A 13,495-nucleotide genomic window follows, 5' to 3' on the forward strand; every position below is an offset into this window, starting at 1 on the left:
ACCCGGGAGGCGGAGGCTGCAGTGAACCGAGATCGCACCACTGCACTCCAGCCTGGGTGACAGAGCGAGACCCCAACTCAAAAAAAAAAAAAAAAAAAAAAAAACTAAAACAAGTTCAGAGAGATCCTGAAGTAGAAGGCAACATTAGTGTAGATGGTTCAGAAGACACAGACATGCTGGGCTCCCCTCAGACTGTGAGGTATTGGCCCCCAGAACCTACGAGGATGGGCGCATTCTCGCTCTTGCCACTGGGGGAGTGTGGATGGAAATTACTCCACCTGAAACGCTGCTGCATCAGGCCCTCCCAAGCTAGTTAAGACCCAAAGCAGCTGACACCTCACTTCCTGCTGCTCCCTCTCCTCCTCCTCCTCCTCCTCAACCCTTCCTCCCCAAGAGCCTGGGTGCAATCAACTTTTTATGGGGAAGCCAGACCCCTAGGAGTGAGAGCTGTAAACAGGAGGGGTGGGACCCAGCTGGCCAACTAAAGAGTCCCCCAGGCAGAGCTAGAAAAAGGTTCCAGTCCTTACTTAGCTCTGTTCCAGGCACAGTCGCAAAAACAGCGCTGGAGCCCACCAGGAGGACCTCAAAGTGACTATTTAGCTCCCTCTCCCTGCCAAGCCCTTGGGAGAAAAGGAAGGTTCCAAGGTGTCTACAGAATAAACTGAATTCCCTCTGCTGCCATCGGAGCCTCTCAGAGCTGGCCCTGAGCTTTCCTGTCATCATTCTCTCCCTCATCCACCCTCGGCTTTGCCCAGCTTTTCCTTGCACGTTCCACCTCCAGCACCTTTGCTTTTCTCTTTCTTGGAATGCCCTTCCCCAGTTTTCCCATCTAAATCCTACTCTTTCCCAGCCAAATCCTAATTACACCTCAAGGTCCATCATGAAGCTGCCTTCTCCAGTCGGTCTTCCCTGGAAACTCCAGTTCACAGAGTGCTCTCCCTCCTCTGAACAGCTTCAGGACTTAGTGATTGTGAAAGCAAATACTTATGCTGAGCTCCATAAGGCGCCAGGTACCGGTCTAAGCTCTTTACAATTACAAACTCATTTCATCTTCATCATAACCCTAAGAGCTAGGTCCAACTTTCCCCATATATTCTTTTTTTTTTTTTTTTTTTTTTACTGATGAGGAAACTGAGGCTCAGAGACATAAGTAACTTGCACTGTATCCCACGGCAGTGAGTGGTGGGGCCAGGATATCCCAATGCTCAGCCAAGGGATACGGCACACAGGTGCTCTGGGACAACACAGCCTCCCAGGTGCACCCCTCATCCCCAGGTGGTGCTGCCTGGACTCATTGGTTATTTTCTCTCTCACCAAGCCAGCTCTGATGGGGAAGAAGTGGCACTCATAGATGTGGGTGTCAGAGACCAGGGTGAGAATCCCAGCCCTGCCACAGAATTACTCTGAGTAGAATGACACAAACCCTCCGAGTTTCAATTTCCCCATCTATAAAGTGGGAATAAAAACACCTACCTAACTGCATGGGGTTGTTATGAGGTTCAAGTAAAATCGCCTCTAAAGGCATCTTCTGCATTGCCTGGCACATAGTAGGTGCTTGTATGTTAGTTCTCCCCCTTCTTATGGGGTCCGGACAGCCTTGCTGGACTCTGACCGGCACCATGCACACAGCAGGGGCTCAGTCTCTGCGGCTGATATGGTGACTTGCTTGGGGGTTACCCAGAGGCACAAGAGGGATCCTCCTGTGACCCCCATCCCCTTCACAGCTAGGCTCCTGACCTTCCATTCACCTGCCCGCCTGTGACTGGCTGCACTACAGGCAGCAGAAGCCCGGGCCAGGCAGGAAGTAGCACGCTGCTCTGGGAATCCGCCTCTGGAAGCCCTGATCACTCTATTGGGCGCTTCCATTATTTTTGGCAATTGTCATGGCAGAGAACACCTCTGGCCCTCACTCAGAACATATTTCCAAAGCCAGAATCTCCACCTCATTTCCCACACACACCCCTTGTCCTTCCTGTCCCCTGGGTTCCTATCCTAATCCACTATCCCTTTCCTGGATTCTCAGAACTTGAGAGGAGTAAGTGGGACTACCATGTGTATAACTCTATTATTTGTTTCATTTTGTTTAATTAAGAGGTAAAAGCGAACACAGTTGCCCGTTAGACTTTTTCTGGCCAAGAAATAGTCTGGTCAGTGACTCAGGCTGAGGCAATTAGAAGCCAATTTACAGGGAACTGCTGTGCAAACCCAAAGTCAGAAGTCCTAACAACACTTCCCTAATTCATAGCCTCCACGGTCAGTTAACTCATGCTGGCCCCGGAATATCTCTTTGGAAAATGCAGCAGCTGGGGCTTGTACTTCTGGGCTGGAATCGGTCTCCTCTGACATCAAATAGGTTTATTTTTCCCTTCTCTTCCCTTTCCCTCTGCCTGCTACCACACATGGTAATTTCTACCCTGGTTTGCCCCCCAAAAGCCCTCACTCAGCTCGACACAGGGTTGCGATAAATGGCTGGCTGTGCTCCCTGTTCCAACGGCCTTGAAGGATGTGGTTGGTTGTTCCATGAGCAGGGAGCCTTGTCAGACCCGTGAATCACCCCTCGATCACTTCCCTCCCCAGAGAAGAAACTGTTCCCATGCTTGTGCATGTGTAAGAGAGACAGAGGGACAGAGAGAGCAGGCAAGAGTGTTAACCCATGTGTGGTGCTGACCTTGGGCTAGGATCCTATTTGACCTTGTCCTTACCCAGAGCAACCTCTTTCCTTCTCTCCTAACCTCTGTTTCTTCCCAGCTTACCAGAAAGCCACCACCAGATCCCAATGCTCAGCTCCAGGAACCCCTCCAGGTCTGAACAGCTGCTCTGTGTTTATCTGTTCCTCTTGGAGGCTGGGTGTTTTCCATGGGGCGTGTAACCCACTTCCCCATCAGACTGTGAAAAGCTGGGCCGTCCTTCTTGCCTCAGTCTTTCCTTTTCTCTCAGATTGACCGATTGGGTCCTAAATCACCTGCAGTGCCTTGGTGATCAGGAACAGCAGATGGCAACTAGTATATGGTGCATGACCATGGTGAGGTCAGGCACTGGGTAGACACTACCCCAAATTATCTCAGGCCAACTTCCCAAGAGCCCTGTGAAGTTACAGGTGAGGAAACTGAGGCTCAGAGTGACAGCCCAAGGTTGCACAACTAGGAAGTGCCACAGGTAGGATTCAAGCACTGATCTGCCCAACACCATACTCATTCCATAATGGAACTGGCCCTGAAAAAGACCCTTGCAGGCTGTGGCTGCACATTCTCATTCCTGTGGGGCTGGAGTCACAATCTAAGGGCTGAGTAAAAAAAAAAAAAAAAGAAGGGCACAGAAATGAATGAGTTTGGGGCCAATTCCTAAGCATGTAGCTCCCAGGACCAAGAATAAAATCTGGGATGATCTAAACAGAGGAAGAATATATTATGTCCACAGGGTCAACCCTTAATTTATTACCCTAAGCATTACTGGGGACCAGATACCAGCCTGAAGTTGCTCTACTCCTCCTGCCTCACAGTGACCCGCCTGCGTTGCCCACCACGAACTCACCTGCAGGGCACATGGTAGATGTCTCTACAGTGAGGCAGTCCTAAAGACAACCCTGTACTGCTCTGTCACCATGGAACAGGGCTGAGCCTGGCCTTCCTGCCCGCATTCTAATTGAAGAGAAGGGCCCCACCTTATATCCACATCCTACTTTGGAGCTAACCTGACCTGCATTGCCCTAGCTCTGCCCTGTGCCAGCTGCGAGACCCTAAGCAAGTTGGTGAATTGCTCCAAGTCGCAGTTAATTCATCTGTAAAACAGAATCCAAAAACCTATCCCACATTAGGGTACATTCAATGACCTGCAGGAATCACACGAAAACACGAGTGTTAAGTATGTTTCACCATCGATGGTAACTGCTAAACTGGCTATTATTTGCATTCCCCAAAGAGTCCTGCAGAGGATCAGAACATTCATGATTGGTATTTGTCTGAAATAAACAATCAGGAAATAAAACAACTGTGAAAGTGCAATACCTCCCAAATCCAGATAGATATAATTTCTTGTTTGTTTTAGATAAACGAGCTTTTCTCCACCACATGAATTGATATATACCTATACCTGCCTGTGAGCACAAAGAACCTGGTGGACCTGAATTCAAATCTTTACTGAAAAACTTTCAAACGAAGGAATCTGCATTCTGCATCCAGCATCATCAGGACCATTTTCAAGACAAGCGGTCAGAGGCCAAAGCCAGTTTACCTAGGGTCTCCCCAGGCACAGCTCAGAAAGCCAGGAAAGGAGCCTAGCTTCATGCCAGGGAGCCTGACCTTAGTAGCAGCTGCCTGCCCTTCTCAACCCCACCCCAAGCAGGGGCCTGGCAGAGAGGAAGGAAGCCAGGGCTGAGTGCCATCCCCATGATGGAAGCTACTTGCGTGCCTTCATGAACTGACCGAAAGCACAGGCCCCTTCGTGTTCAGGCAGCTCCCCCTCCCCGTGGGGATGAGCAAACCCTTTGCAGAATGTCCTGAGAGAACCTTTGCAGTGTGTTCCCAGCACTCTGGAGCCAGCAGAGCTCCTCCTGCGTGGGCCCCAGGCCTCTCATCGGCTAGCTCTGGCTAACACGCACATCCCGTAAAACCTCTCTGCTCTGCAATTTACCAAACCACAGACTCAGAATTCACCATCAGCAGAGGAAAGGCTGGAAGGAGGCTTGCTCCTCCAGTGTAGAGGGTTTCCAGAACATAGGCGATGGGTGCAGCATGTCCTGCCAGCTGACCACACCAGAGGGCCTTACTCACAACACTTGAGCTTCTGGTGTGTGGTATTCACCATGCAAGGGCCAGGAGAGGAAGAGGCTGCAGCCTCCCCAAACCCGCTCCTCCTGCCCCTGTCTGTCCCACCAGGCCCTTTCTATCGCTTTCTTTCCCCCTTTCTATTATTGGATATGCTTATGTTATGTATTAATATATATACAATGCCCCAAATGGGTAGAAACTTTTTGACCACCAGTTATTTGTCCTCTTAGCCAAACCCAACTGTACTTAGGGTACATGCAATGAAAAAAACCCAGCTGTGAGTAGCTGTGTTGCAAGTTACTTTACCCAATCTGGCTCTCCATTTCCTCATCTGTAAAATGAAGGAGTTGAGCCAGATGAGTCTTCGGGTCTCTGCCCGTTCCACAATTCCACAACATGTAACACTTTCTCCTCTCACTGTTTTCCAGAACTCTAGTTCAGAACTCTGCATGGCCCCATCTGTTCAGTGACATCACTCCCTGCCCCCCCAAACATAATGTCATCGATTCTTACTCGGGAAGCGGAGATGTCCCGGGAAACACTTTGTAAAAAGGAAGGAAATGATCATTTCGAGGGAACTGGACAGGACTTCTTTTGTGTTTTTCACATAGAACAAGTTATTATCAATCTTAAAACCCAAAATCTTTCTTCCTTTTTGCCAGACCATTAATAGCTGCTTTTCAAAAATACTTTCTTAGTCAGAATTTCACCAATAATAAGCTACCATTTAATAAGAGCTTACTGCGTGCCAGGAACTGCGCTAAGTGCTTTACATAGATGATCTCATTTAATTCTCCCAACAAGTACATACTATTATTATCCTTACTTGCAATTGAGTAAACTGAGGCTGGGGAAGGTTTAAATAACTTGCCAAGGTGGCACAGCTAGTTACTGGCTGCATGCCAGGCTTTGAGCAAGACCGTCTAACTTCAGAACCCCAGCACGCAATCTTGCCTTTCAATCCTGTCTGCAGTGGGCTCCGGTTCTAGTTTGTTACCAGTGTGTCCTGCATCTGCAACCTTGGGCACCATCGGTGGGAGCTGAAATGTGATGTTTCATTTAAAATCCAGAGTTGGAAACGCACCTGCCTGGGTCTCAGAGCAGAGTGCCATCTGTTGAATGCAGTGCCAAGCTCAGCTGAGGACTACAAATGAGAACCCTTAAAACTTAGCCTGCAACATTTGAGAAAAATAAACCCTGGGATATACAAAGGGACATCTGTCCACAGAGCAGGTTGACCACCTGGTGAACCAAGCCCTCCAAAAAGAGCTTTCTTGTAACAGCAGCAGAAAATGCTTGCTGGACCAGATGACACAAAAGAAACAAGTCTCTAAGGGTGTCAGGGACTGGACCCGACAGGCACCCACCTCCCTGCCTAGTCAGGAACCTGCCTCCACATTTACCTCCTCCCCATATGAGCCCAGCCGCATTTGCTCAGCTGTAAAGAAACTCAAAGTTCAGAGCTACACTGGTGACAAAGGCAAAAAGAGTAGCCCGAGGCTGACATTGCCACAAACCCCAGTCCCTTTGCAACAGTGGAAGAAAAGGCACTTCAGAGATCAATGTACAATCCAGGGCAGCAACCAGCGCCTGTTTTAACTGTTAAGATTAATGCTTTGAGCACTGGAACTGCTCCTCTAAATACCCAATTTGCAAATAACATGCAGTCCTCTGTGCTTGGGTCTCTTCTATCTCAAGTACAGGAGCACAGACGCTCAGAGGGGTCAAGGACACCGTGTTTACTTCCTAAGGTGTGAGGGATGGGAAGACAGGACCGGCTGAGATGAAAGGGGAACTGTCACATAGGCTCTGGAGTTGCCCCAGTCAACCTTAACCCCTTCTCATTAAAGTTTGGGGGAGGAAGGGGGAGGGGCGGTTCCTCGGAGACCACAGCAAACATTCGCCTCCTCGTGTCTGGAGATGGAGCATCACTTAAGAGGAAATGAACCCGGTTAAGGGTCACGTCCAGAGGAGGGATAAAAGGAAAAGCCACAGTTCTCCTCACACCGACGGACACAATGGCTTTATGAGGGAAATCAAAGCTTAGCGCGGAGGGTGGAGGTTGGGCAAGGGGGCGGCGGCTTCCTTCTGCCCCCAGCCCCAGGCCTAGGAAGGCAGAGACAGAGCTGGCGTGGGAGGCAGGGCGCGAGGCTTCCTTCTCCAGGGCGAGCTCTGAAAGCATCTCGGGCTGTGTGAGCGTGAGCGCCCAGGGCCCCTGGGGAGGGCCGAGGAGATGCGCTTTCCCGACGGGGCTGCTCTGCGAGGGGTTGACGAAAGCTCCCCCCACCATCCATCAAAGGCGGACAGATGACTTCACCGTTGTAACAGACAAGGGCAGCCACTTGCCAATTCCAATGCCAAAAAAAGAAACCGGGCGGGGGGGGGGGTGCGAAGGAGGAAGGACAGAAGAGGCTTCCCTGGAGATCACAGCCCTGCGAAGAAACTCCACGGCTGCTGGCTGCCCAGTGGGCGCTTAGCTTCGCGACCTCACAGCTGGGAGGGGCGAGGGGCCATCCGGGGCCCTCCCGGGACCTCGGGCCACCCCCAGCAGGGTCGGCGGGGGCTGTACTCACGTAGTGCTTGGAGGGGTTCCTCCGCTTCTCCACGTCCACCACGGTGGCATCCTGCACGCAGTAGGCGAGCATCTTCCCCCACAAAGCGAGTGGCGCCCCCGGCGGCGTCACCTTCTCATCCCGGCCGGGCTCCGGCTCCTTCTCCAGCTGCCCGGGTCCCGGGGCCGCCCGCCACCCCGGCCCGGCGCGCCGAACGCTGCCCGTACTCCCGGCGACCACAGGTCCGGCCCAGGGACGGGGGAGGGTCCCGGAGGGCGCGCGGGCTCCGTGCGCCCCGGCGGGCTCCCCGCCGGCCTGCCGCGCGCCCCTTCACTCCCGCGCGGCCGCCGCGCTGCGCTCGCCCGCTCGCTCTCTCCGCCGCCCGGTGGGTCCGGCGGGAACTGGCGGAGCAGAGGAGGGGCGGGGGTGTGTCCCGCCGGCGAGGGGACGGGGCGGGGGCCCCGGAGCCTGCTGTCAGCGTCCTGGGGAGGGGCCGGCGGCTCCCCTTCGCCGCTCTCCGGCTCGGGCTCCGGGGGGATCGGCGCTGGCGGAGGCTGTGGGCGCAGGAGGCGGAGGCAGGGCCTGGCAGGCAGGGAAGGGAAGGGAGGGAGGGGAGAGAGGGGAAGCGCGCGGGGAGGGGCTCCGGGCCGGGGGAGGGGCTCGGGGCGACGGGGAGGGGGCTGCTGCCCGGCCCCAGTGGCAGGGGCGGGCCGACGAGCCCCCACCCGAGCCCAGCGCGCAGCCAGCGGCTTGGCGCAGCACCGGGCTAGTTCGCTAGGCACAAAAACTCAGGGTGGCTTCGGGGGGAGAGGGAGCGGGGAAAGTGAGCCCCGCGCGCCCCCATCCTGGCTTTCCGCCTCGAAGCGGATTTGTGCCTTTTTGTCCCCACTTTTATGTCCCCTACAACTTCCACCCCCAGATCTCTTTAATGAGAAGTAGTTTATTACCCGGCTGTTACTGCCCAGGCCCCCGAGGAGGAGATGGGAATGGGGAAAAGGCCAGCTTTAAATCCTTCAAGCCAGAGCCTCTTTGGACGAACCACCTGACCCTCTGCAGGTCATAAAGGGTGAATTCTCCCCGGAAAAGTGATCGATTCGTTGCCTGAGTCGTCCATCGATCTGGGCTTGTGTAACTACCCTGTGCATCATTTACCAATGACAACGTTACAGACTCTGCATAACACCACTGCCTTAAGCCCAGGGCTCCCCTGGGGACCCTCCCCAAGCTGGCGACAGGGAAAGGAGCATACAATGGTGGGAAAACCCACCCGGTTGGAGGCCAGCTCGCCGTGAGCCCCAGGCTCTGGCATTCTCACCCCTCCCTCTAGTCTGGAAAACCCACTTTCCAAGCCACTTGTCCGTGGTCCCTGGACTTGGAGCACAGTTACTACTTAATTCAATGTAGCTTCCCCCCTTCTGGTTCAACATTTTTTTCCCATTCTGCTTTCAAACATTTAAAGGGTAGTGTTTTCACAACTACTCCAGTTGTTACACAATCACAATAAAGCTTTGTGACTGTGGACCAACGTGAAACATCTGAAAAGAGGACAAATAATTTTATGACCTAATTGCATTAATACTTTCTTCTGCGCGTTCTCTAGACTGTCAGAACCCAGGCACAGATCTAAGGCTTTATTTATTCACATATTTGCTCCGTACAGAGTAACCCACTATTCCTCCAACCTTCCTGGGGAAGGGCGCTAGGACACCAAACGATGGCACAGGACAAAGAAAAAAAAAGATGGATGGGCCTAGGGGGCTCAGACTGTGAGAGATCTTGGCACCAGGCCAGAGCTTCTTGGTCAGAGAAGATGACAGAAAACCTTTGTGAATGTTGGAGCAGGAGTCCCGGGGGAAGGTGCACCTGGTAATGTTGCTCAGCTGATGGGAAAATGGGAGGACAGGGCACTACCTCCATGAGCAAGGATTATTCCCTGAAGGGATGAGAGGTAGACCTGGAACGGGCCCTCCATATTGAGCTCCCAAACGTGGGAGGGTGCTGGCCAGCTCCAGGTCCTCTCTGATGATGGATCAAGACAGCCTGTGAGTTTGTGAGGAAGAGATTCATCATGGCTCTCGGATAACTCGTCTTCTGTGGATGGCAAAGTCTTCTGGAAGTGCTAATAAAACCTGAGAAGCCACCAGTGAGGGGAGCTGGTGTTTAGCTGTTGTGGGGGGAAGAAGAGGAGGGGGTTTAGTTTGATTTGGGTCCCCTTGTGAATCAAAGCAGTCAGCTCACCTAAAACAGCACTAGTGGTTTCCTTATTACCCTTCTTTCGGACCCAGATCCACAATGAACACACCAAGCACAATAAATTTGTAGGAGAGAGGGCCCAGTTCTTCCCCACTTCCTAGCGGCCTACAAAGTGGTAGCCTTTCTCCTGCCTAAAAGACTCCCTGCAACTTGACATTTTATAAATTCAGGCCTTTAAGCCTGACTTGAGCATACTCCCAACTTCCCCCTTTGTTCCGTAATTACCTTTATTGGAGGGAGCAACTGAGTGCTCCCCACTCAACCCCATGGTGCCAAGATCTGGGCAGAAGTTATTTCTACCTGTGGGAGAAAAATGTCTTTTCTGTACTGGGGCCGTATGTCCAAGGGGATTTAAGTATGAAATGGTGCAGGCTATCTCTTCTCTGGGTACATTTCAACCTCATACAGATTTATTTCCCACAGTGCCTTGGGAATTCCTTTCTGTTCAATATACATTTATTGAATGCCTCACATGTGCCCGGCAATCCCCCCAAAATGACAGAGACTGGGGGAAGTTTCCTTGGAAACAGGGACTGTGCATCATTCATTAAATACCCCAACTATGCGTGGCACACAGTAGGTATATAGGATGGCCTGTGTTGAAAACATCTGCTCAAAGAGCTAGTGCTAGAAAGGATTAGAGAAACCCCTATTTTGCCACCTCCGCCCATGAACTGGAGATGACTCCAACCTAAGGACATTGTGTGAGTTAAAAATGACAAAATATAATTGCAAAATTTTTTTTTTGAGTTTAGGATAAGTAAGGGAAAGAGAAGCCAACATAAAGATGCAAACTGATACCTGAAAATCTGATTTTCGAAAACAGGTAATTGTAGAATGCTTAGAATCAAAGAACTTTCCAACTAGAAGGGACAAGAGAGGTTATTTATTTCTCTTATTTTACAGAGGAAGAAACCAAGGCCAAGAAAAACTAAGCAAGTTGCTTGATGCCACATAGCCAGTTAGTCCAAAACCAGCTGTCTTTCCCCTCCACATTTATGTGCCTATACTAGGGCAAGAAGAGCTTGTTTGAAGGGCACACTTAGCACACCTGCAGGTCTAGAATGTTGCATTCACTCAAACCCTGGAGTCCCTGGTTCCAGTTCTCCATTCACACAAGCATATGAACTCGTGATGCCTGGACTTCCCAATAAAGAGGACTGTACAATCCTCTAGAGCAGAGGCCGTGTGTGTCTCCATGGTCCTCTGTGTACGTGCAAATTCCATCAGCTCCCCTAAAGCAGAACCCGCCCTACCTCCTCTCCCATGTAGGGTCTTTGTGACCACCCCCAAAGAAGACAACATGCAGGAAAGTACTGGAAACCACAGTGGGCTATATGAAAGCACAAGAGAACCTTCTCTTCCTCTTCAGAAATCGAATGACAATTGCTAATCATACATTTGTTTACTAATCATACATCACCCTATGACAGCTCAGCCTTCACTGTATTGAACCTTATTTATATCTTTTATTGTTATTTAACTTTCCTGTGCTTTAGGTTGTGCCTTCTAAACCAGTAAGAAGCCTTTGAAGGCCTTGAGGACCATGAACTTAGACATGGACACCACCCTTTCCCTCCCCACCCCCATCATCCAGCACCTCTGTCACCTGCCACACACACCTGCCCACCCAGCGCAGAGCTTTATACATGCCAGGCCCTCAATAAATGGTTGTCTTTTTAAATTACTGGGATCTCAGCAGATATTTGTAGATAATGCTGGGGCTAAGTGATGCCTAAGAAGAAGAAGAATTGGAGTCTCAGAGCAGGAATTACCCAACCTGGGTTCTAGTCCTGGCTTAACCACAAACCAGCCTGTGACCTTGAAGTTCTTTCCCATGTCTAGGTCTCTGGTGCTCTTTCTGGCCCTTTCCATGCTGTACAGTGGTGGATAACTTACATAAACTGAGGTCTAGCAAGACTCTCCCTCTGAGTTGTGTAAATTTGAGTGAAATTTGGGGCCCTCTTCTGGCCAAAGTGGTTTTAGCACTTTTACCTCCTGCCACAGGGACAGGCAGGAGGGCCTGGGACGAATAACCTGCCCTTCCACAGACTGTAAGCGGTCCAGCGCTCATGCTTCTGTCTCTGCTTCTTCTCATCCTCCTCCTCCTTTTTCTTCTCCCCCACTCCCTTTCTCTCTCAAATCAGCCCTGATATATTTATTGACTTATGTTTGGGGAGTGTCTTGAGGATGGTCCCACCTGAGTGTGGAGCAGACAGCAAGGCCAACTGCCCAGGGAAGTAAATTGCTTGTCAGGCTTCTCTCCTTGCTGGGGAACAGGACCAGGATATGGCCCCAGAACTGCCCTACCACCCAGCCCCACTGTTCGCGAATTCTAGCCATACTAACAGGCCCCTCCTGTTGCCAAACTACCAGATGGTGGAAGCCGCCTCCGTCTGACACCCAGCACAGTAAGTTCATCAGCAAAATCTCAACATGCTTCTTTACACGGTCCCTTGAGAGTCTCACTCTCCTGTCTTAGCCTGGATTCCGGTGAGGGTCCGTGTGCAGCAGAAGGTTTTGATAGAACCACTTGAAATTCCAGCCTTAGCAAGTGGCCATGCCCTGGAATACCAGAGGGAAATCTGGGAACTTGCACAGCCAAAGAGGCCAAGGACATAATTAGATTCACAGAGGAAAACAATATTATTCCAAAACTCCAGGCTGCATCCCTAACCCTGACCAGGCATCTGGCCCCCAAACTAGTGCATTGTGTTTTAAGACCTTCAGGAATAAGTGTGGATGGTTTCATACAGTCTATCTCAACAATTGAACATACCTTGACGTGTATTCCTGGCTGGGAGGGGGTTGCCAGCATCATCTGGGTATAAAAGATCAGCCTGTATAGTTCTGTTTTAGTGATAAACCACCACAGATTTTCTTTTTCAAAATCCCCTGGATTTTCCAGAATCCAGCAAACCCTGGGTTGGCCTCTGGAAGACAAAAAGAACAGAAAAGAAAAATACCACGGGGAATTCAAAGGCAGTTTCTTTAAAAATAGCCTGAAGCCACAAATAACCAAAAATATGAATCTGGTTTTGGTTTTATCCTGTCTTTTTTTTTTTCAATTCTCTATTCAGAAATGGCATAGAAATTACTGTTCTTTGTCCTGTTTGAATCCACACGTCTCTTTCAGGTGAAAGATTCAAGACTCTCAAAGTCAAGTCCAGCTTCAGCTCAAGCCCTGCCCTATCTAAAGCAGAAGATACCCCTCTAGTTGGTTCTTTTCTTACCCAATAGGTGAGAGACAGAAAGCCTTAGCAGGCTGGCTTTTGCCTACATGGGTGAATCTGGCTGGGATTTGGATGGTCATCAACAAGGTATTGCCCTAGGCAGATTGCTATGATCTTACCTCCTAACATATGAACAGTGTATGTCTTAGTTAAGACTCGTTGGTTTACAAATACTAAAAATTGAGCTAAGCTAGCTTGGAAAGGGGGAGGGGGCTTATTTCCAATATATAGTAGCGTCTCATGGAATCCACACACATCCTGGCTTCTTGAAGTAGTAGAACCAGGAAGTATCAAATCTTCAAGAACATGAGCAATAATAATTTTCTTCATCCCTTATCTCTGCTTAGCACTGTGTGCCTGATTTACTTTTTTGACTGCAGACTTTTTCTCGTTTCTTCACTCATGTAGCAGGAGCCCCCCACAACACATAAGTGTCTACCAATCTCTCAATTCCAGACACACCTGAAGACTCGCTGGCTGCCTCTGGAGTCCAGTTCCCCCAGTTTGCTGGGGAAAAAGAATCTGATTGGCCCAGCTTGGGTCATGCATCCACCCTGTCCAGTCAATTACCATGGGCTGGAGTTCTGTGAATTTGATCATAAACCAACACATTTGTTTAGGGAATCATTTCAAAGAATGAGGGCCACATTGGGGCCCCTTCAAGTTACTATTCATTAAATATTTATTCAGC

At 50.5% G+C, this 13,495-nt stretch overlaps 2 protein-coding genes across 5 annotated transcripts in view; both read right to left on the reverse strand.

The window, feature by feature from the left end:
• SH3PXD2A (SH3 and PX domains 2A) overlaps nucleotides 1-7,849 on the reverse strand; it is a 261,615-nt gene extending 253,766 nt beyond the window's left edge. Inside the window, exon 1 of one of the 3 annotated variants that reach the window (XM_034931423.4) lies at nucleotides 7,340-7,849. In XM_034931423.4, coding sequence (XP_034787314.1) covers nucleotides 7,340-7,411 — 72 coding nt within the window. In that variant the 5' untranslated portion in view covers nucleotides 7,412-7,849. The remainder of the gene's footprint in view (nucleotides 1-7,339) is intronic. The other 2 variants (XM_034931425.4, XM_034931424.3) reach the window with 2 other exon arrangements.
• Nucleotides 7,850-8,935: 1,086 nt separating this feature from the next.
• Nucleotides 8,936-13,495, reverse strand: part of STN1 (STN1 subunit of CST complex) — a 109,937-nt gene continuing 105,377 nt past the window's right edge. The window contains exons 10-13 of one of the 2 annotated variants that reach the window (XR_008620035.2): nucleotides 12,351-12,504; nucleotides 10,373-10,434; nucleotides 9,797-9,871; nucleotides 8,936-9,482 (exon numbers count right to left, since the gene is read on the reverse strand). The gene's annotated coding sequence lies outside the window, so the exon portion shown is untranslated. The remainder of the gene's footprint in view (nucleotides 9,483-9,796; nucleotides 9,872-10,372; nucleotides 10,435-12,350; nucleotides 12,505-13,495) is intronic. The other variant, XR_008620033.2, reaches the window with a different exon arrangement.

This window comes from Pan paniscus, chromosome 8, assembly GCF_029289425.2.
Source record: "Pan paniscus chromosome 8, NHGRI_mPanPan1-v2.0_pri, whole genome shotgun sequence".
NCBI lineage: Eukaryota > Metazoa > Chordata > Mammalia > Primates > Hominidae > Pan > Pan paniscus.